We start from the raw sequence: 20,765 nt of genomic DNA, 5'->3' as shown, positions 1-20,765 counted from the left end.
CATGTTTGTAGGTGATTGGGGATGAGCTGGTAGATAGGGAGAGACTAAACATTAAAAAGGATGATTTTGGTGGCAGTCTGCTGAAGGAGATGAGGGGGAATGAGATCAAGGGTAAAATTAGAGGGATTGGTGTTGGCATTGGCAAAAAGAGCTACCTTATCAGTGACTAGAGTAAAGGAAAGAATGGGATATGCTCAAAGGTATTGAAATGGAGAGTAATCCATGGACAGTGGCTTCTGTCCCTCCCCACCCCCCCAAGTAAAGTGTAGGGCAAGCTCTTTTGCCAAGAGGACAGTGGGGAAAGGCATGTTGATTGAAATTTCAGGAGAGAAATTTTGGAACAATAGCTGTGGGGAGTGGGATAGAGAATAAATTAATAGCTTTAAAAGTAATAGCTTTATCTTGCTATAGTGATGCTATAGGAAATATAAATTTGTAGTGGACCTATTCACTTACGTTTGTCAGTGAGTCAGCAAAGTTGTGTGGCTTTCCTTAGCACACTAGGAGTAGAGGATACAAATAGTGAGAATAATTTGGAATTAGGGTTTGGTAAGCAACAATGGCATATAGTGACAGGATTTGAAAGTAGAGAATAATGTCAGGTTAAACTGATTAACTAGGGAAAAGACTGACAGGGGATAAAGTGAAGCCAGAAAAGAAATAATGGCCTGGGAAAGTTCTGAGGAATGTAGGAACTGGAGATCCTGCTGAGGATGGAGAACAAGTTGAAGAGTGAGGCTCAAGGAGTGATGTAGTGGTAGGTTTAAAAGTTACATAAATAAGTTGCAGAATTTTTGGTCATGGAATACTTTTAGATGTGGCAAGATCCAGGGTTTTATATCACCTGAAATATGAAATATTTTAAAATAGATTATGTTTTGATGTCTCAAGGTAATTTTTTTCTTCTTTTTTTCTTCTTTATCAGCCAGGGCTAATTCATTTGTAGGAACAGCACAATATGTTTCTCCAGAGCTGCTTACAGAAAAATCTGCGTGTAAAAGGTAACCTGCTGTCATTTGTCCTGTTAAGCCATAAGTCTTTAGTTTGTACTCTTTAAGAAGAGAAATGAAAATTTCTCATTGACAGACTACTCATCTTGCAAAGCTCATCTCAGATGCTCCCTTCTCTGTAAGTTCTTCTTTGATCTCTCAACTAGAAGCGATTTTTTTTCTTTCATATGATCTCAGAATGCCTTTTTTTTTTGCCACTATCATATTTGTGTAGCTGTTTTATCTCCTATAATATTGAGATTGACTTAGATTCAGACAAGAGCTGGATTCAAATTCACCTCCAATATTTAATTACTATGTAGTCATTTTTAGTCACATATCCTCAATGAGCCTTTGTTTCCTCATTTGTAAAATGGGTTTAATAATAAATATTGTTCTTAACAGGATTGTTGTGGGGATTAAAAAAATTACCACATATATATTACTAAGTATAGTACTTTTTAGGCTTTAAAGTGTTATCTGTGTTTATTATTATTAAAGATAGGAATAATGACTTTTTTATTCTTCTTTCTACCCTAATGTTAAACTATATTAATGCTGAATTCTAGGTAACTTTGAGGCTTTTTAATGGTTAAGAACTTTCTGAAAGAAACTTGGGTTTTAGTTTTGATAGAAATTTTTCCTTTAGTATAGATTTATGCTAATTTGATATTTCAGTTTCTTTGGCTATATTGTTTTTGGGTTTGAGTTTTGTGTGATCTTTTTACCTTTAGGGAAAAAAAAGATGAAAATTTTCAGTGTTGTCCAGAGGAGTGGGAGAAAAGGGTACCTTAATCTTTCCATTTACATAATCCTTGTAGCACCTAGGGGAATTTACACCATTATTAGGATCATAATTCATCCTATTTTCCAAGAGAAGTAAGGGAACTCGTCATTAAAGGCAATTTGTCATTAAATCTCAATTCTTCCATGTACTATATGACTATGGGAAAGTCACTTACCATCTCAGTTTTCTCACTTGTTAAAATGGAAATAATACCACTTGTACATACCTGACAGCTTTGTTACTTTGAAGCACTTTATAAAAATGTGACTATAAGAATCAGTGAAGAAAGTTTCTCCATCAGATTTATAGATGATAGAATGTATAGCTAGGATAAAAAAATAGGCTCTTCCTATACTAATTTCTGGCAAATGTCTGGCTCCTCTTTAAATATTATCTAGATTACTTTAAAGTTTGCATCTATTTGAAAATTAGCTTTCTGAAAACCCTAAATCCAATGTAATCTTTCAGCTGATTCTTTTAGAACCGTGCTTCAAGAGGAATGAGCTAGGCCGAAGGTTTATCAAATTGTCTTCTTAATAGAAATTTCTCTGGGCACCTGAGAAATCTTTTGGCAACTCATTTCATGTTTTTAGATCTTAGTTTTTTTACTTAAGTGCAAAATGGGGAAGGGAGTTAAATTAGATTATTTATATAGCATTCTCTAGTTTCAATCTTCTGTGATTCTGAGATTCTGTATGGGAATACATTCTCAGACATCTCTTAACCTTTGGCTTTCAGGGTCCTCATAATGCTGTTTACTAGGCAAGTTTTTCACAGAGGAAAATTCTTGTAGGCCTTTGTGTTTAGTCAATAAAATTGTTCTTTTGAACTGCTATGTCTTGTTTAGTGTTTTTGGCCTGACTCACTGGTTGCTGCCATTCCCCTTCTCTTGGGTTGATGTATGACCACTTTAATGTAAACATTGCTTTGCATGTTTTGGATATCCATAATGAGTTTGTAATGGGCAATTGAAATAGATGGTCATAAATGTTGCATATGTGAGTTGTCATTCTGGAGTTAAGAATTGTATCATCAAGGGCTGGCAGTTATTAAAGTTTTCTGTGCCCCATGTTCTATGGTAACATATGAAGAGAATTCTGTACTTCACAAAAATGGTATGTTGGGGCAACAAGATAGTGCAGTGGACAAAGTTCCAGGCCTGAAGTCAGGGAGACTCCTCTTACTCAGTTCAAATACAGCCTCAGATGTTTACTAGCTGTGTGACCCTGGGCAAGTTACTTAACTCCAATTCCTCTCTTCTCTCACCCTCCCCCAATCCCCAAAGCATATTAAACTTTTCAGCAGGAAAAGTTGACATCTTACTAGTTTTTAGGGATTTTTGCTTTAATTTGCTTTAATTTTCACAAATGGGGCAACATCTTTCAAATCAACTGTCAGCTGTAGAAAAGCAAACATCTTGTTTGTTTTTTGTCTATGTGAATTGATTTTTAAAAAAAGATATTGATATTGTTTTCTTGCAACAGCCATTTCCCAACAAATACTGGAACAAGCAAGCCACTTGACAAGACTTGTTTTATTGATCCTTCCATAAAGGAGAAGTGTGGTCTTTGGCAGTATAGTACTAACACTGATCATTGTAGTTAACCACAGGTTGTTTTTATTTTTGTTTTACCTCTGTGTTGGCTTGATTTATGTTGTCTTTCTGTATATTTTGATTTCTTTATTCTTCAACACTTAGTACATATAGACCCTGTTTCTGTGGAATCTTCATGTTCCTTGGACCTCAGTTTGAAGGGGTTGGACTAAATATTAACCTCTCAGGTCTTTTCTAGCTCTCTGCAAATGGACTCTAATTTTTCATCGACAAATGAGGCAAAGGTTGCTCAAAGGGTGGTAGGCTGAAAAGCTATGGGAGGTTTAAGGAACCGTGAAAAAGTTTGCAAGAGTTGCTGTGGTAAGTAGGATGGTGAATGAATTGGAGATATATAAAAGAATTGCCTTGCTGCAGTGAGGATTCAGTTAAGATTGTGTAACATGTAATAGGTCCAGTGAGCAGTATTTTGTGTGTGTGTGGTTTTTTTTTTCTATGTTCAGTAGTATGTGTAATGAATGAAGGCAGAAGATGGTTTGAGAAATCTAAAGCTGAAGATTGGCAGGACAAGACTAGTGACAGGATAAGAGGGCAAGGGAAATGGCTTGTTGTCTTATGTATTTGTGTAAAATACCTATCCATAGATTTTTCAGTGTTAGGACTTTTATCAGATATTTAAGCCACCCTTCATTAAAGTTTTCCTTTGAAGCATCATTGTATGTTGGTGACCCTGGGTTTTCAAAGGCTTTGCCCTGGAGGTTAAGTTCTGGCATGTCTTCCCAACCTAGAAAGTCTTAAGATAGTTGCCTATATGTGTCCATAGTTCAGGGACCACCCTAGGCATGTTTGAAAAAGGTTATTTATCAAGTTTGTTGTTAAGGTGGTGAATTTTTCAGCTACAGTGATTCTCAATGACCATCTACTAGAGGGGTTGTAATCTTTGTGGAGACAATCCCCACACTGATGAAGTCACAGATCCTAGAAGTATTTAATGCAAATATTTTCCCCCAGTCTAGCTGTATTGATTTTCTTTATGCAAAAACTTTTAAATTTTATATGAGCAATATTGCATTTTCTACCCTCTTATCTCTGGTTATGCATTTTTCTGTATCTGAGCTTGTAAGATAAAACGTGTTCTCTAACAACTAGTCTTATCTTAGGTGAATGTAGATTAATTTCCTTTCAACCTTATCAACTGATTAAGTTTTCAAAATGTTTTTTTAACTTTAACTATATGTATGTTCATCAACAAACAACATTCATTCATTTGTTTGGCATTTATTAGGTTCCTATTATGTGCAAAATCCATTTTAGGGGAAAAAATATGAAATGAGATACAATGTGTATCTTCATGGAGTTTACAATTAAGTTGAGGGCATAAGTCATAGATATACATAAATTTAATGTAAATTAAAGTATATTGAGTGCATAAGAGGAAGACAGAGTTCACTGAGATCAGATGCAGAGCAATTCCTTCCTAATTGACAGTGGTTAGGGAAGGTGTTAGGTTGAGTCTAAGTTTTTTAAACCACTTTTTCATGTCTTACAAGGATTTCTAATTCAATATAGTTTGTTTTCATTTCATTTCAATTATCTATTGATCTGTCACCTGGAGGATTGTTTTAACACAGTGTTTAGAAGCCATAATTTTGTGCTCTAGTTTTTGAATTTGATTCCAGGAGAAGACACTGCTCATATATATAGCTTGGTGGCTCGTTGTTAGCATAAGGTCAAGTTAGGTTCTACCATTAGTGTATGCATACAGTTAGTTTGGGTTAGAGTAGTTGGGTAAGCTACTAAAGAAAAGTTGTAGAGATTTCATCCTAATAAAAACTAACTTTACATAAGGCAGCTGAATGGTACAGTGGATAGATTGCTGGGCCTGGAGTGAGGAAAACCTGAATTCAAATTTGACCTCAGAAAAGTAAGTGATTTTATGACTCTGGGCAGTTCATTTTGTTTGCTTCAGTTTCTTTAACTATAAAATGGGGATGATAATAGCATCTCCCTCCCAGGATTGTTGTGAGGATCAAATGAGTTTATACTTGTATAGGGCTTAGCGCAGTGCCTGGCACATAGTAGGAACATTTTAAATGCTAGCTATTATCAACATTATCATCTTTGTCATCATCTTCCCCATTCTCTTATCCCTTTAATGAACTCATACCCATTCTCTCTTTTTAAACTCCTTTTAACTGCCCTAATAATGATAAAGTTCTTAGGAGTTACATATATCACCTTCCCATATAGGAATGTAAACAGTTTATGGAGTCCCTTACAATTACTCTTTCATGTTTACCTTTACATGCTTCTCTTGAGGCTTTTGTTTGGATGTCATATTTTCGATTTAGCTCTGGTCTTTTTATCAGGAATTCTAGAAAGTCCTCTATTGTTTGTGTTTCTTTATGTTTCATGGAGTAATTAGCTTCCACTTTCCCAATTCTAATTATTAAGGAGTTATTTTCTTCAGTGATATTTTGTGTCTATATTTCCATTTGGCTAATTCTACTTTTTAAACAATTCTTCAGTGAATTTTTGTGCCTATTTTCTCATTAGTCCAATTCTGTTTTCTTTAAGGTGATATTTTATTCAGTATTTTTTTTAGCCTTTTTACCAAGTTGTTAATTCTCTTTTCATAATTTTCTTGCATTGCTCTCATTTCTTTACCCAGTTTTTCCTCTACCCCTCATCTCCTTCTTTAACTTTTCCAGGAATTCTTGTTGGGGTTGAGTCCAATCAACATTTTTCTTTGAGGCTTTTTTGGTAGCTACTTTCACATTGTTATTTTCTTCTGAATTTTTGTTTTGGTCTTCCCTGTCATTGTAGTAGCTTTTTATGGTCAGATTCTTTTTTGTTGTTGTTGTTGCTTGCTGACCCATTTTCTTATTGTTCGCTGACCCATGCTTCTTCCTGTTTCTCTCACATGACGTCTTGTTGTTTTAGCTAGGCTGACTTAGTGGTTCTGTAGGTGGCAGCTGCTAGGGATGGCCGGGTCCTTCTACACAGAAATTACTTCCCCTGATGATGGGCTGAAGAAGGCTGCTCACTTCCTCATTATATCATAAAAGTCTTCCTGGTTTCCTCTAAATCTGTGTTTTTTGCCATTTCTCACAACATAATTTTTTATTTTCATGTGCTATAATAAGTGAGTAGTACTCTTCAGTTTTCAACATTTGCTTATTATGAAGAGTTGCTACAAATGTTTTTATCCATATGTGTCCTTTTCTTTCTTTGATCTCTTTGCTGCCTAAGCCTAATAGTTTGTAATAGTCAGTTCAAAGGGTATGTGTAGTTTAACTTTTGGGGGGGGGGGTAAGGCAATTGGGGTTAAGTGACTTGCCCAGGGTCACACAGCTAGTAATTGTTAAGTGTCTGAGGTTGGATTTGAACTCAGGTCCTCTTGAATCCAGGGCTGGTTCTCTATCCACTGTGCTACCTAGCTGCCCCAGTTTAGTAACTTTTTGAGCCTACCTCCAAAAATTTCCATTCATAATGGCTGTATGAGTTCACTGCTCCACTAACAGAGAATCAATGAGCCTTTTTTCTCTCAGGTCCTCCAACTTTTGCCATTATACTCTTTTGTCATCTTTGCCAATCTCATGAATTTGAGATAGAACTTAGTTTCTTTATTCATTTCTCTAATTATAATTCAGAGCATTTTCTCATTGCTGTTGATAGTTTTGAAAACTTCCTGTTCATATCCTTTGACAATATTATTTGGGAGTAGCTATTGGTTTTATTGCTAAAAAACCATTCTTAGTTAGCTGGTGCACTTTTTTTTTTTTTTTTTTTTTAGTGAGGCAATTGGGGTTAAGTGACTTGCCCAGGGTCACACAGCTAGTAAGTGTTAAGTGTCTGAGGCCGGATTTGAACTCAGGTACTCCTGACTCCAGGGCCGGTGCTCTATCCACTGCGCCACCTAGCTGCCCCAAGCTGGTGCACTTTTAAAATTTTATCTGCATTACTTTTGTTTGTGTAAAAACTTATATACACTTAAAATTGCCCATTATATCTTCTGTGATCCTCCTCTCCTCTCTTTCATTTGTTTGGTCATAAACTCTTTGCTCTCTCTAAAAGGTAATTTCTTCCTTTTTTCTCAAATGTGTTTATGATTACTTTCCTCTTTTATGTCTGTCACGTATCCATTTGGCATTTATGGTGTCAATATCTGTTTATACCTAATTTCTGCCAAACTGATTTCCAGTATAGCCATTAATTTTTGTCAACACAGTCTTTGTCCCAGTAAGTGGGGCTTTAGGTTTGTGACATACTGTACTACTTTATTAATTTGCTTCTGTATGTTTGTACCTAATCTCAGATGAGATTTTTGCATCAAAACAATCACAATTTAGCTGAATAATACTGATCATCATTTTGTTGTATCTAATTTCTCGAAATGAACTCACTGGTGAAAAAGTACCAGAAAGGTATCAAGTCAAATTGGCAAAGATTATACTCTCAATTTTTGTTTTAAAAAAAAAAGGTTTGATTTGTGATAAAAATGAAGACTTAATCATCTTATTAAAGCATATTAACAGAATTTATAGTTTGAAATATGAAATATATTGTGTCATTTGTACTTTTCAAGTATGATTTCCTTTTCTTTTTCCCTGTTTTAAAGTTCAGACCTCTGGGCTCTCGGATGTATAATATACCAGCTTGTAGCAGGATTACCACCATTTAGAGCAGGGTAAGAGAAATGTAGCTTCCTAAATATTTTTTTGAAAGATCTCACTGTTTCCTTTTTATTTTTCCCAACAATATTCTTGTAACAAAATGAATTTTATTAGCTAAGTACAGATTATTAAGCATTAAATATCTTCTTTTAAAATCTGTGGTAAAGATTTATGAGTTTTTGAAATTACCAGGTTATATGAGCATTCTTTGTCAAAGGGTGAAGGGTATAGGTATTTGAGTAGGGGTGATTGGAGCAAGGTTTCAGGGGACACAAGTTGGACCAATAAGTTGAAATTCCAGGAAGACAAACTTATGCTTATAATAAAGAAAAAATTACTAATAGTCTGTATCCCAAAATGGAATGCATTTCTTTTTTGGGTAGTATGTTCCCTGTCAATGGAGAAGTCTTCAGGTTGGATGACAGCTGGTTAGGTATGTTATAGAGCAAAGCCTCTTAAACTATGGGTCACAACACCATATGGGGCCACATAACTGAATGTGGGGGTCGTGAAAAATTTGACAACAGTAAAGGGCTATCTATATATACCTATTCTATATACTTTATATTATTTTTAATAAGTTTTGTGTAAAAATTTCTTGGGCAAAAAGGGGTTAGGAGTGGAAAATTTAAGAAGCCCTGTTGAGGTTGGTTTAGATTACTTGCAAATTTTTTTCCTGCACTAAAATTCCTTATTTGTTAGTGAAATCAACTTTCTCAACCACATACACAATAGCTGTAAGAATGTCCCCTCTGACCTTTTGGGAACCCCTCCCCCCCTTTTAGGGTAGAGGAATGGGCAATACCATGGACTATCCAAGTTGTGGTTTGAAATCTTAACTTTCAGAGCTGGTTACAAAGTCTGCATTTATAGCCTTTTTTGTTTGAAGATAACTGGTATATGCCAATACACCAGTTTAAAAAATAATAATGAAATTAGGATTAGTGCTTGTTTGCATGATTCTGGGATGAATCATTCTGTTTTTATTTTGCCAGAAATGAATATCTTATATTTCAGAAGATAATTAAATTGGAATATGACTTTCCAGAAAAATTCTTCCCTAAGGCAAAAGATCTTGTGGAAAAACTTTTGGTAAGTAGTTTTTTCATTTTATTATGGTACAGCATGGGTAAAAATTCTTCTTTCACCTATGTTGATGAGACTTTAGTAACTTCATATAATCTCTCGATTTGGAGTACAGTTAATAAAACTGTATGCTATGAGAATTAGCAAAGACTTTTATGATGGGTGTGGTGGACCAACCCTGAACTTGTATTCAAATTTTGACTCTGCCACTTATTACCCATATCACCACAAATAAGTTTACTTCTTTGAGCCTCAGTTTATTTATCTGTAAAGTTAGGATGATAATATACTATTAATTTCACAGGATGTTTTGAAGGAAATACTTTATAAAGTTTAAAGTGCTATATGGATATAAGCTGCTATTAGTTAGAATTATAGCTTATAAAATTTCAAGTTCTAATTTCATATTTTAAAAAAAACTAGTGAGAAAAAATTGTTTTCCCTTTAAAACCCTTTAAAAGAATTTATTTATTTATTAAGATTAATTAATTAATTAATTAATTTTTTCAGTTACATGTAAAGATAGTTCTCAACTTTTATTTATATAAGCTTTCCCATTTCAGATTTTTCTCCCTCCCTCCCCTCCCTCCCCCCTCCCATAGACAGCAGGTAACCTGATATAGGTTATATACCTTTAATACTCTTTAATGTGTCAGTCTAAGTCACCAAAGTGCCAACTGCATCAGCTATACCAGTTCAATAGGACTTTTGCTTAGGATTTAGGTTTAAATCAAGAAGTCTACACTCAGAGGTGTATCTATTGGCAAGAAAACTCAACTGTTGGAATTCTCATTCTTTTTTGTTTGTTTGTTTGATTGTTTTTTGGGTGAGGCAATTGGGGTTAAGTGACTTGCCCAGGCTCATACAGCTGGTAAGTGTCAAGTGACTGAGACCGGATTTGAACTCAGGTACTCCTGACTCCAGGCCCGGTGCTCTATCCACTGTGCCACCTAGCTACCCCTGGAATTCTCATTCTTGAATGTGTGGCATACCATGTTCATCAAGAGCTAGTGATTTTCTGAGAAATGTCTCTTAGAGTCCTGGTAAGACAGTGTTGGAGCTTTTGGTTATTGTTACAACTTTTTTCCAGCATTATATGTGGGTGGTTTTTGCCTTTGTTGGGCCTTCTTTGCTTGTCTTTAACATAAATTAGGACTTTGGTGTCCAAGGTGAGGTAACAGAAGGAGGCTATTGAGTGTGTAGGCTTTTGTACAGTTTTTAGTGGCATGTGATTAATGTAGAAGTTACATTTCGGAGTTATTCAACCTTTAACATTACAGAATAATCTAGTCCTAAACTGAGCGTTTTTTAGTGTTCCAATAATGGGCAAGCATTACAGAATTGTTCAATGAGGTATCTGAAATGAAAAATAGATCTTTATTTATGCCATAACTCTATGTAGGCATAACTCTAGTGGCATAGTTATGTAGGCATAACTCTAGTGGCATAGGCTTTGTATCAGCTCCTTGGGAGCTGGGTCTTTTTTGGGCCAGATGTAGAATGCAAGAAAAAGAAAAAAAGTTCTATTAATTGCCTGTCTCTGTGTGTTGAGTCAGGAAGTAGACAGGTTTTGGAAACAATACCCATAGTCCTCTTTGGATTGTGTTAGTCAGGTTTTCTGTATTGTTATTGTTATGAAATAATATTTGAAGATTTTGGAGCAATTATAGCTGTCAGGGTAGGTCACTTAAATTTCACTCAACTGACATTCATATACAGTCATTTAAATGACATTTATGTGGTCTGCCTGATTGTTGTGCTTTCCTCACAACTCTGAGTAGTATATATATTGTATATATCCCTATTTTACAGATATGGAAACAAGCTTAGAGAGGTGAAGTCCCTTGCCTAGGATCAAAGAGCTAGTAAATGTTGGAGCTTGGACTTGAACTAGTTTTCTGACTCTCAGTCTTGGGTTCTTTCTGTTATACCAACATTCTTCTCACAATAAACATATTGACTGGATTTAAAAAATTTTTATTTTATGGAAAGGCTTTTTAAGATTAATATGAAACTTATAAAAATATCTCAAAACCTAAGAAAATATTTATTGGAACTTTAACAACTGACTTCCCCAATGACTCCAATATTTTTAACTATATAAAGCCTTGCCAAATCAGGAAATTTATTTATACCCTTTCATCAGACTTATTTTAGATTTTAAGAACTAGGTTGGTAGCTGATTATAAGAAATGTGTAACAGAATTGGAAGACTATTGAACACTCTTATTTTCTTGTATTTCCATAGCTTTCCCTGGAGAATGGGTGTATCTGCCTTAACCAATCTGAGTGATGTCATTAAATCCTTTGGACAAAATAGTTGTGTGAGATTGAGTTAAAATTGCTCTTAGGAAATGAATGAGGAAAATTTCTTTAAGTCAATAAATTTCAGTAGAGTATTTGAAATCTCATATTTTACTATGAAAGCCTTTATTTACAGATCAATTTATTTAGGAAATAATTGTAATATGTATATTTGCTAATGTTCTTGTTTATGCTATGTAAGGCATTCCTAATTGTAAGAAGAAAATACAGGTAGAAAGAGAACAAAGAAACGTAGACAAAAGAAATTTTACAGAAACAATTTGTGGTGCTAAACTGGTTGGCTGTGGTAGACTTGTGTTATATTATCTGTGCATCTTTAGATGAATTGACAAGAAAGACCCTTTCAGTACTTAGCATGCAAGCTTATAGTGGGCACTTAATCAATGCTTAATGATTGATTTCTGACCAGGAATTTATTTATGATTTTTTTTTTAAGGTTCTAGATTCCACAAAGCGATTAGGCTGTGAAGAAATGGATGGGTATGGGCCCCTTAAAGATCATTCATTCTTTGAATCCATAACATGGGAGGATCTGCAGCATCAGACACCTCCAAAACTCACGGCATACTTACCTGCTATGTCTGAAGATGATGAAGACTGCTATGGAAATGTATGTCATTTTATCTGTATTAGCCTACTTTGCCATTTAAGAATTTTAAAAGAAAATAATTAATTCTCCTTGTGATTCATTTAGTTGAAAGTACCCTGTTACTAGTTTCAGTGAGTTAATGCTATTATGACGGCATATCAGTTCTTCCTCTCAAAAAGTGTTTTAATTTAACTGGTGAAGGTCTCCATAAGCCTGGTTCTGGTCAAAGCCCCTCCATACCTTAGGAGATAGTTTCTTTTTTTTTTTATCATAAAAGTTTTTTCTTATTTTCCAGTTACAGGTAAAGATAGTTTTCAACATTTGTTTTCATAAATTTTTCACCCTTCCCTCCCCCTTCCCCAAGACAGAAAACAATCTGATATAGGTTATATATGTATAATCACATTAAACATATTTCTGCATTAGTCATGCTGTAAAAGAAGAATCAGAACACAAGGGAAAAACATCAAAAAGGAAAAAAAAACCAAACAAAAAATAGAAAAAGTATGATTCAGTCTGCATTCAGAACTCAGGGTTTGTTTTTTTTTGTTTGTTTGTTTTTTTTTGTGAGGCAGTTGGGATTAAGTGACTTGCCCAGGGTCACACAGCTAGTAAGTGTCAAGCATCTGAGGCCGTATTTGAACTCAGGTTCTCTTGACTCCAGGGCCGGTGCTCTATCCAGTGCGCCACCTAGCTGCCCCTCCACAGTTCTTTTTTCTGGATGTGGAAAACATTTTCTATGCATCATAAGTTCTTTGGAATTGTCTTAGATCATTGCACTGCTGAGAAGAGCCAAGTCTATCACACAGTGTTGCTGTTACTGTGTAAAGCATTTTCCTGGTTCTACTTGCTTCACTCAGCATCAGTCCACTTAAGTCTTTCCAAGTTTTACTGAAATCTGCCTGCTTATCATTTCTTATAGCATAATAGTATTCCATTATATTCACATACCACAACTTGTTCAGCCATTCCCCAATTGATAGGTATTCCCTCGATTTATGTTTCTTTGCCACCACAAAGAGAGCTGCTTATAAATACTTTTGTACATGTGGGTCCTTTTCCCTTTTCTATGATCTCTTTGGGATACAGACCTATTAATGGTTTTACTGGGTCAAAGGATATGCACAGCCCTATAGCCTTTTGGGCATAGTTCCAAATTTCTCTCCAGAATGGTTGGATCAGTTCACAACTCCACCAGCAATGCATTATTGTTCCAATTTTTTCCACAGCTTCTCCAGCGTTTCCTATTTTCCTTTTTTGTCATATTAGCCAATCTGCTAGGTGTCAGGTGGTACCTCAGAGTTGTTTTAATTTTCATTTTTCTAATCAATAGTAATTTATAGCATTTTTTAATATGGCAATAGGTAGTTTTAATTTCTTCATCTGAAAACTTCCTGTTCATATCCTTTGACCATTTCTCAATTGGAAAATGACTTGCTTTCTTATAAATTTGATTTACTTCCCTATATATTTTATTTTGTTTTTGTTTTTGTTTTTGTTTGTTTTTTGTGGGGCAGTGAGGGTTAAGTGACTTGCCTAGGGTCACACAGCTAGTAAGTGTCAAGTGTCTGAGGCCCGATTTGAACTCAGGTACTCCTGAATCCAGGGCCGGTGCTTTATCCACTGTGCCACATAGCTGCCCCTGTTCCCTATATATTTTAGAAATGAGGACTTTATCAGAAACACTAATTGTAAAAATTGTTTCCCAGCTTTCTGCTTCCCTTCTCTAATTTTGGCTGCATTGCCTCTGTTTGTACAAAACCTTTTTAATTTAATATATTCAAAATCATCCATTTTTCATTTCATAATATTCTCTATCTCTTCTTTGGTCATAAATTGCTCTTTTCTCCTTAGATCTGAGAGGTAAACTATTCCTTCCTTTCCTAATTTACCTAGAGTATTACCCTTTATATCTAAATCGTGTTCCCGTTTTGACCTTATTTTGAAATTATCTCTCCTGGATCTATTTTCCAGGTCAACTGTTTTTCTAAGAAGATATTTCACATTGCCCTCTTTTTTTATTCATTTGGATTTGCTTTATTGTGTCTTGGTTTCTCATACAGTCACTAGCTTCCATTTGTTCAATCCTAATTCTTAGGCAATTATTTTCTTCAAAGAGCTTTTCCATTTGGCTGGCTTTTCAAGCTGTTGACTTTTTTCTCATGACTTTCCTGTATCACTCTCATTTTTTCCTCAACCTCTCATATATATATATATATATATATATATTTTAATTTTGGGGGGGACAGGGCAATGAGGGTAAAGTGACTTGCCCAAGGTCACACAGCTAGTAAGTGTCAAGTGTCTGAGGCCAGATTTGAACTCAGGTCCTCCTGAATCCAGGGCTGGTGCATAATCCACTGTACCGCATAGCTGCCTCTCTTACTTTATCTTCAAAGTCCTTTCTGAGCGCCTCTGTGGCCTGAGGCCAATTCATATTTTTCTTGGAAGCATTGGATATAAGAGCCCTGATGTTGCTATCCTCTTCGAGGGTGCACCTCGATCTTCCTTGTCACTAAAGAAACTTTCTATCATCTGCATCTTTCTTTTTCTGCTCAACTTGCCGGCCTATTACTTGACTTTTCATTCTTTTTTTTTACCCCCTTTTAATTCCTTCTTAAAGTGGGGCAGTATTTCCAAGCTGCACTGTCCCAAGCTTCAGGGGGTCCAAGGTGGTATGATTTAAGGAGTGGCAGGTTCTTCACTCTCCTGGTCTGTGCTTTGGGTCTATAAATAACCCCAAGCCAACTTGCTCTTCAACCAGGAATCACAATTTTTATTTCACTGGGTTGAAAGCTCCAGGGAGCCTGCGCCCCTTCCCCAGCTGGGACCACCACTCAGGATTGCTTCCTGGCTCCCAGCAGCTGGGGTAGAACTACTGAATTCAGCTCAGCCCTCTCACCAGACCGTGAGCTTAGTTCTAGAAGATGCCAGTGCTACAGGTGATTTAGAGACTCTGGGGGTAAATTTTTCTGGCACGGCCTGCCTGGGGCTAGATCTGTGTGGGTGAGACTGTGGGTTTGGGCTACACTCCCACCCTGGTACAGCAGATCCATTTTACCAAATTTCTAAGTCATCTTTGGCTGGAAAATGGTCTTAGCCCATTCCATTTTGGGTTTTGCTGCTCCAGGAATTGTCTTATGGCATTATTTCTTGACTTTATTTTGGTATACGGTATAAGATGTTGGTCTATGCCTAGTTTCTGCCATACTATCTTACAGTTTTCCCAGAAGTTTTTGTCAAATAGTGAGTTCTTATTTCAGAAGCTGGGGTCTTTGGGTTTATCAAACGGTACATTACTATAGTCATTTACTATTGTGTCTCCTGTGCCTAACCTATTCCATTGATCTACCACTCTATTTCCTAGCCAGCACCAAATAATTTTGATGACTGCCACTTTATAGTATAGCTTCAGATTTGGTATGGCTAGTTCTTGTGCAATTTTTTTTTCATTAGTTCCCTTGATGTTCTTGACCTTTTGTTCTTCCACATGGATTTTGTTATTATTTTTTTCTAGCTCTATAAAATAATTTTTAGGTAGTCTGATTGGTATGGCACTGAATAAGTAAATTAATTTCGGTAGAATTGTCATTTTTATTTTATTAGCTCGGCCTATCTCTGAGCAATTTATATTTTTCCAGTTATTTAGATCTGATTTTATTTGTGTGAAAATCGTTTTATAATTGTGTTCATAGAGTTCCTGGGTTTGTCTTGGTAGATAGACTCCCAAATATTTTATATTGTCTACAGTTACTTTTTTTTTTTTTTTTTTGGTGAGGCAATGAAGGTTAAGTGACTTGCCCAGAGTCATACAGCTACTAAGTGTTAAGTGTCTGAGGTAGGATTTGAATTCAGGTCCTCCTGAATCCGGGGCCAGTGCTTTAGCCAGTGAACCACTTAGTTTCCCCCTATAGTTACTTTAAATGAAATTTCTTTTTCCATCTCTTGCTGCTAAGCTTTGTAGGTCATGTATAGAAATGCTGATGATTTATGTGGATTTATTTTATATCCTGCAACTTTGATAAAGTTATTGTTTTTTAGTTGCTTCTCTAAGTATAACATCATATCATCTGCAAAGGGTGGGTGATAGTTTCATTTCTTTCTTTCCTATTCTAATTCCTGTAATTCCCTTTTCTTCTCTTAGTGCTAAAGCTAACATTTCTAGTGCAGTATTCAATAATAGAGGTGATGATGGACATCCTTCCTGTTTCACCCCTGATCTTAATGAGAATGCCTTTAAGTTATCTCCATTACATATAATGTTTCCTGATGGTTTTGGGTAGATACTGCTTATTATTTTAAGGAAATTTCCCTTAGTAGATAGTTTCATGAGTTGCTGTGGACTCACTCCTTCTCCCCCCCAAATCATTTAATGGTCATCCTACATTTACTTATCACTTGAAGCCTTTCCAGTTTAGTTGGACATGCCTGGGATTATGTTCCATTTATGTATTCTTCAAGAAGTTATGGTTATTTTCATGTCATAGTCAGGAAACAATAGGACTTTAGTGGCTATATGGTGGCATCATGCCAATCTTACTTAAGGCAGCAGAATGCGGTTGGAAGGCAAAGATGCACAGAAAGTTTTTCTATTCTTCAATATTTTTTCCTTCTTTTTGAGCTTCCAGATCTGTTTTCTAAAATTGCGACTAATGGATCTTTATTTGGGTTCATTATTATTCTGTCTGCTTAAGATTGTCTTCTTCTGTTCTTTCATCATGTTATATCAGTTTTCTAACTGAAGGGTTGAGGCAACATTTGCCAAATGATATTTACTTGAATGTAAAAAAAAAATGAGATTGAACTTCTTGGAAAGCAAATAATTAGACTCGATGAAAGAAGGTCATTGTTTTTCTAATCCTTCTATGTTTACTTAAGTATACTGTGGCTTGTATATACTCTCTCATTAAAAGAATATTGGGTATCTGAATATGCTTGCTATCACTGCAGTTAACATATGATATTTTCTAGTTTTGACAACTTTTACATTCTGAAGTTGTCAGGTCTTCTGGAAAACCAGTTTGGTATATTGTATTGTTATTTTGAAAAGGTGACAGCTGTTTTTAAATCTTATTCTCTAGTATATACCTAGAAGAAATGAGATAAATCCATCTAGTCTGGTTACTAAACCTTCCAACATCTTTTCTTTCCCCACTCACCCTCCAATTTTATAGATGAAGAACTAAAGCTTCAGAGAGATGAAGTGACAATTCTTTGATCATATTAGCTCTAGTTAATGTCAGAACCATATCTGTGCTCTACGTGTCCTTGTCCTACCTTAATGATCATCATTATATTATTCAAATTGAATATGTGTGTCTGGATTTTCCTGGAGATGAATTTGTAATGAGAATTTCTCACTTCCACTGTCTCTTCTCTCTTAGGAATTGAGCTATCCATCATTGTGAGAAAGTTAATTAGGCTGCAGGAAGGGAAGGAGTAATATAGTTGTCTTTTATATTTGATGAGATCTCATCTCTTTTTTTTCTCTCATACACAGATTTCTTTCTAATAAGCACAAATGATGAACTAATAGAGCTCGTAACTGCTGATATTTTTATGTTTTGTATGTGTTTGCAAAACCAACTTGATTAAATTCCTTTGTTAATATGCTTGACTTATAATACCTGTGAATATGATACCCTGGCAGTTTTATTTAGATGTTACAAGCTTTTGATGATTATTACTTAAAATGAATAAAATTAGAATTTGTATTTTTAGCTCAAAAGATATGTGGTGGCTTATCCTTTTGGACGATGAGATGCATATACTTTTTCATATGTGTGTTTATGTGGGTAGGAAACTTCCTGTCCTTTGATACTTAAAATTCTCTTTTTGTCTTTTAAGTACAAACTATCATTGTTTTCTGCTGTCTTTCTAGCTTTGGGGGGAAGCCACATATATAATTTGAAAGGCTCAGGAAACATTCAGATAAAGCCATGTGTAATCATCACAGTATATAATTTAAAATATAATAAAGATATTATACTATGCTTAGCAATCATATTGTATACTTACATATAGTAGTACTATCTTAAAGACAGTATGCTGGAAACATGTCAAGCAAGATGAAACCCATCTGAATTATCTTATGGAAAGTAGTGAAAGTTGGCATGTAAATGTCAGTAAACTTTAGTATTTCCTACATTTAGTGTAAGTGAGGCAGATTCATGCTCTTAAGTAAAACGAAGGAGAATCAATTACTGAGGCAGTAGTGCTAATAAGCCTGTATGGTGTGAACTGGTTTCTGTGATCCTTTAAAAAGGAAACTGCCCTAAACCAAGGTCAAGTTTGCGAACCTGTTTTTGACTTTCTTATTAAATAATGAGTTAGTGCTGGATACTATTCCATTTTTGTCTGTATTCAGTTTATTTTGGATGGGGGAAATAAGGGGCATAAAACTATTTACTTTTAGATGTGGTTTTCTTAATAGAGTAGCTTTAAATAGAATTAATCATCTTTAGCATACAAAAATATTAGAGGGGGGCAGCTTGGTGGCACAGTGGATAAAGCACCGGCCCTGAAGTCAGGAGTACCTGAGTTCAAATCCGGCCTCAGACACTTAACACTTACTAGCTGTGTGACCCTGGGCAAGTCACTTAACCCCAATTGCCTCACTAACCCCCCCCCCCCCCAAAAAAAAAAAGTATTAGAGGAAGGGCAATTTCCCTCAAAGCCATTCATCTTGTTATTATTCAGTCCTGTTAAACTCTCCATGATCCCTTTTAGGTTTTTCTTGGCAAAGATACTGGAGTGGTTTGCCATTTCTTTTCTTTTCTTTCTTTCTTTTTTTTTTTTTTTCCTGGTCAGGCAATTGGGGTTAAGTGACTTGCCCAGGGTCACACAGCTAGTAAGTGTTAAGTGTCTCAGACCCGATTTGAACTCAGGTACTCCTGACTCCAGGGCCAGTGCTTATCTACTGTGCCACCTAGCTGCCCCCCATTTCTTTTCTCTAGCTCATTTTACAGATGAGAGAAATGAGGCAAACAAGGTTAATGTCTTGCCCAAGGTTGCAAAGTCCAGTACATATCTGAGACTGGATTTGAACTCAGGTCTTCTTGACTCCAGGCCTAATACTCTTACTCACTGTGCCACCTACCTGCCCTAAGAGGCAAGAATTGAGGAAAATTGTATTGGTCCTTGTTACGAGGGTTATTTATAGATAGCAAATTCTTGTTGCCTGTCTTTTTCCTTTACCCTCCTCTTTATGTCAAACATTCTGAAAAGAGGGTTAGACATACATAAATTGCAAAAAGTATTTTTTAAAAATCCTATTTCTCTCCTTTTGGAAATTACTCTTGATCAGTCCATAAATACTTCTTAATACCTGCTTTGTTCCCAGTGCTAGGAAGAGGAATACAGGATGAGCATAAGATATAACTTCTGTCTCCAGTTCTGTTCACATGACTTGTATTACCTGCCTCTGGTGGTTGCAGCCTAGAATTGGGGTGAGCTGGGTGGCCTGGGCATATGAGAGCCCCTAGGAAAAGGAAATGTGTTTCTAACAGGCAATGACCTGACCCTCAGTTTCCTCAGTTATAAAATGGGGCCAGTAATACTTATACTGCCTATGTCGCCGGGTTGTTTATGACGAAAATACTTTCTAAGTCTTATAGCGCTTTAGAAATGTGAGTTGTTATTACCTTTTCCTTACTAGTTGTTTAGATTTAAAATTAAATCTTGACTAGCTGCCATTACTTAGAGCAGGGCTTCTTAAATTTTTTTCAACTCATGACCTTTTTTTGCCTGAGAAATTTTTATGAGACCTCCAGGTATATAGGTATATAAAATAAGACATATATCACTTTTTACTGTTCCCAAGTTTTTTGCAACACCCACATTCAATTGACCCCCTATCGGGTTACAACCTACAGCTTAAGAAGCTTTGACCTAGAGTTAGAATTCTGTTTCTACTTCCTGTTTGCTCAGAGCCACTCAAATTTTCCTTCCCTTGAGTATCCCATACTAGTTTTGGTAGCCATTTTTCTTCTAAGTTATGCAATGCAATTCTTGTCTAGTTTGTCTGAAGAAGGCAATGTGTATGTGTACCCCCATTCAGGAGAGAATCCTTTCAGCTCTTTGTTTTTGGAATCATGGTCTTGTACCACATCTATCTGAATTCTGGGATCACAGGATTTTAGAATCTGAAGAGACCTTACAGATCACCCAGTTCTAACTGTAATTTTTGAGATAAGAAAAAGCCTCTGAGAGGTTGTGACTTGGCCAGGGCCATACAGGTAAGAAGCATTACAGCAAAGATTCAAACCTGGGCCCCCTGACTTCAGATTCACTGCTCCTTTTCTTGTACCATAATACCTTTGCTGATGGTTTGAATGCTGTTTCATCCTTCCTAGCAGGAGAAGAGAAACCTAAGGACCAGTGAAGTGACTATGCCCTGTGTCAGGTTGAAGTAAGCAAAGCTTTCATGGCAACAGAGTTATCACTTGACTCATTCCAGTGTTGTCAGAAGAATCGGGTCAGCTAGGTGGTATAGTGGATAGAGTACTGGGCTTGGAACCAGGAAGACTCATCTTCATGAGTTAAAACTCAGCTCAGATGCTTGCTAGTTGTTTGACCCTGGGCAAGTCACTTAGCCCTGTTTGTCTTAGTTCCTCATCTGTAAAATGAGCTGGAGAAGGAAATGGCAAACTAATCGAATATTTTTGCCAAGAAAACTCTGAATGGGGTCATAAAAGTTGGACACAACTTAAAGGATTGAACAACAAAATCAGAAAAACTGGAAGCAGAATCAGATTTTGTT

General features: G+C 35.9%; 1 protein-coding gene across 5 annotated transcripts in view; it reads left to right on the top strand.

The window, feature by feature from the left end:
* Positions 1 to 20,765, top strand: part of PDPK1 (3-phosphoinositide dependent protein kinase 1) — a 122,922-nt gene that overhangs the window by 79,068 nt on the left and 23,089 nt on the right. For all 5 annotated transcript variants that reach the window (XM_043980449.1, XM_043980431.1, XM_043980438.1 and 2 more), the window contains 4 exons: positions 926 to 1,001; positions 7,950 to 8,018; positions 9,000 to 9,096; positions 11,852 to 12,025. In XM_043980449.1, the coding sequence (XP_043836384.1) occupies positions 926 to 1,001; positions 7,950 to 8,018; positions 9,000 to 9,096; positions 11,852 to 12,025 (416 nt within the window). The remainder of the gene's footprint in view (positions 1 to 925; positions 1,002 to 7,949; positions 8,019 to 8,999; positions 9,097 to 11,851; positions 12,026 to 20,765) is intronic.

The sequence above is a fragment of the Dromiciops gliroides genome, chromosome 1 (assembly GCF_019393635.1).
Source record: "Dromiciops gliroides isolate mDroGli1 chromosome 1, mDroGli1.pri, whole genome shotgun sequence".
Lineage (NCBI taxonomy): Eukaryota > Metazoa > Chordata > Mammalia > Microbiotheria > Microbiotheriidae > Dromiciops > Dromiciops gliroides.
This window is presented reverse-complemented; position numbering and strand designations above follow the sequence as displayed.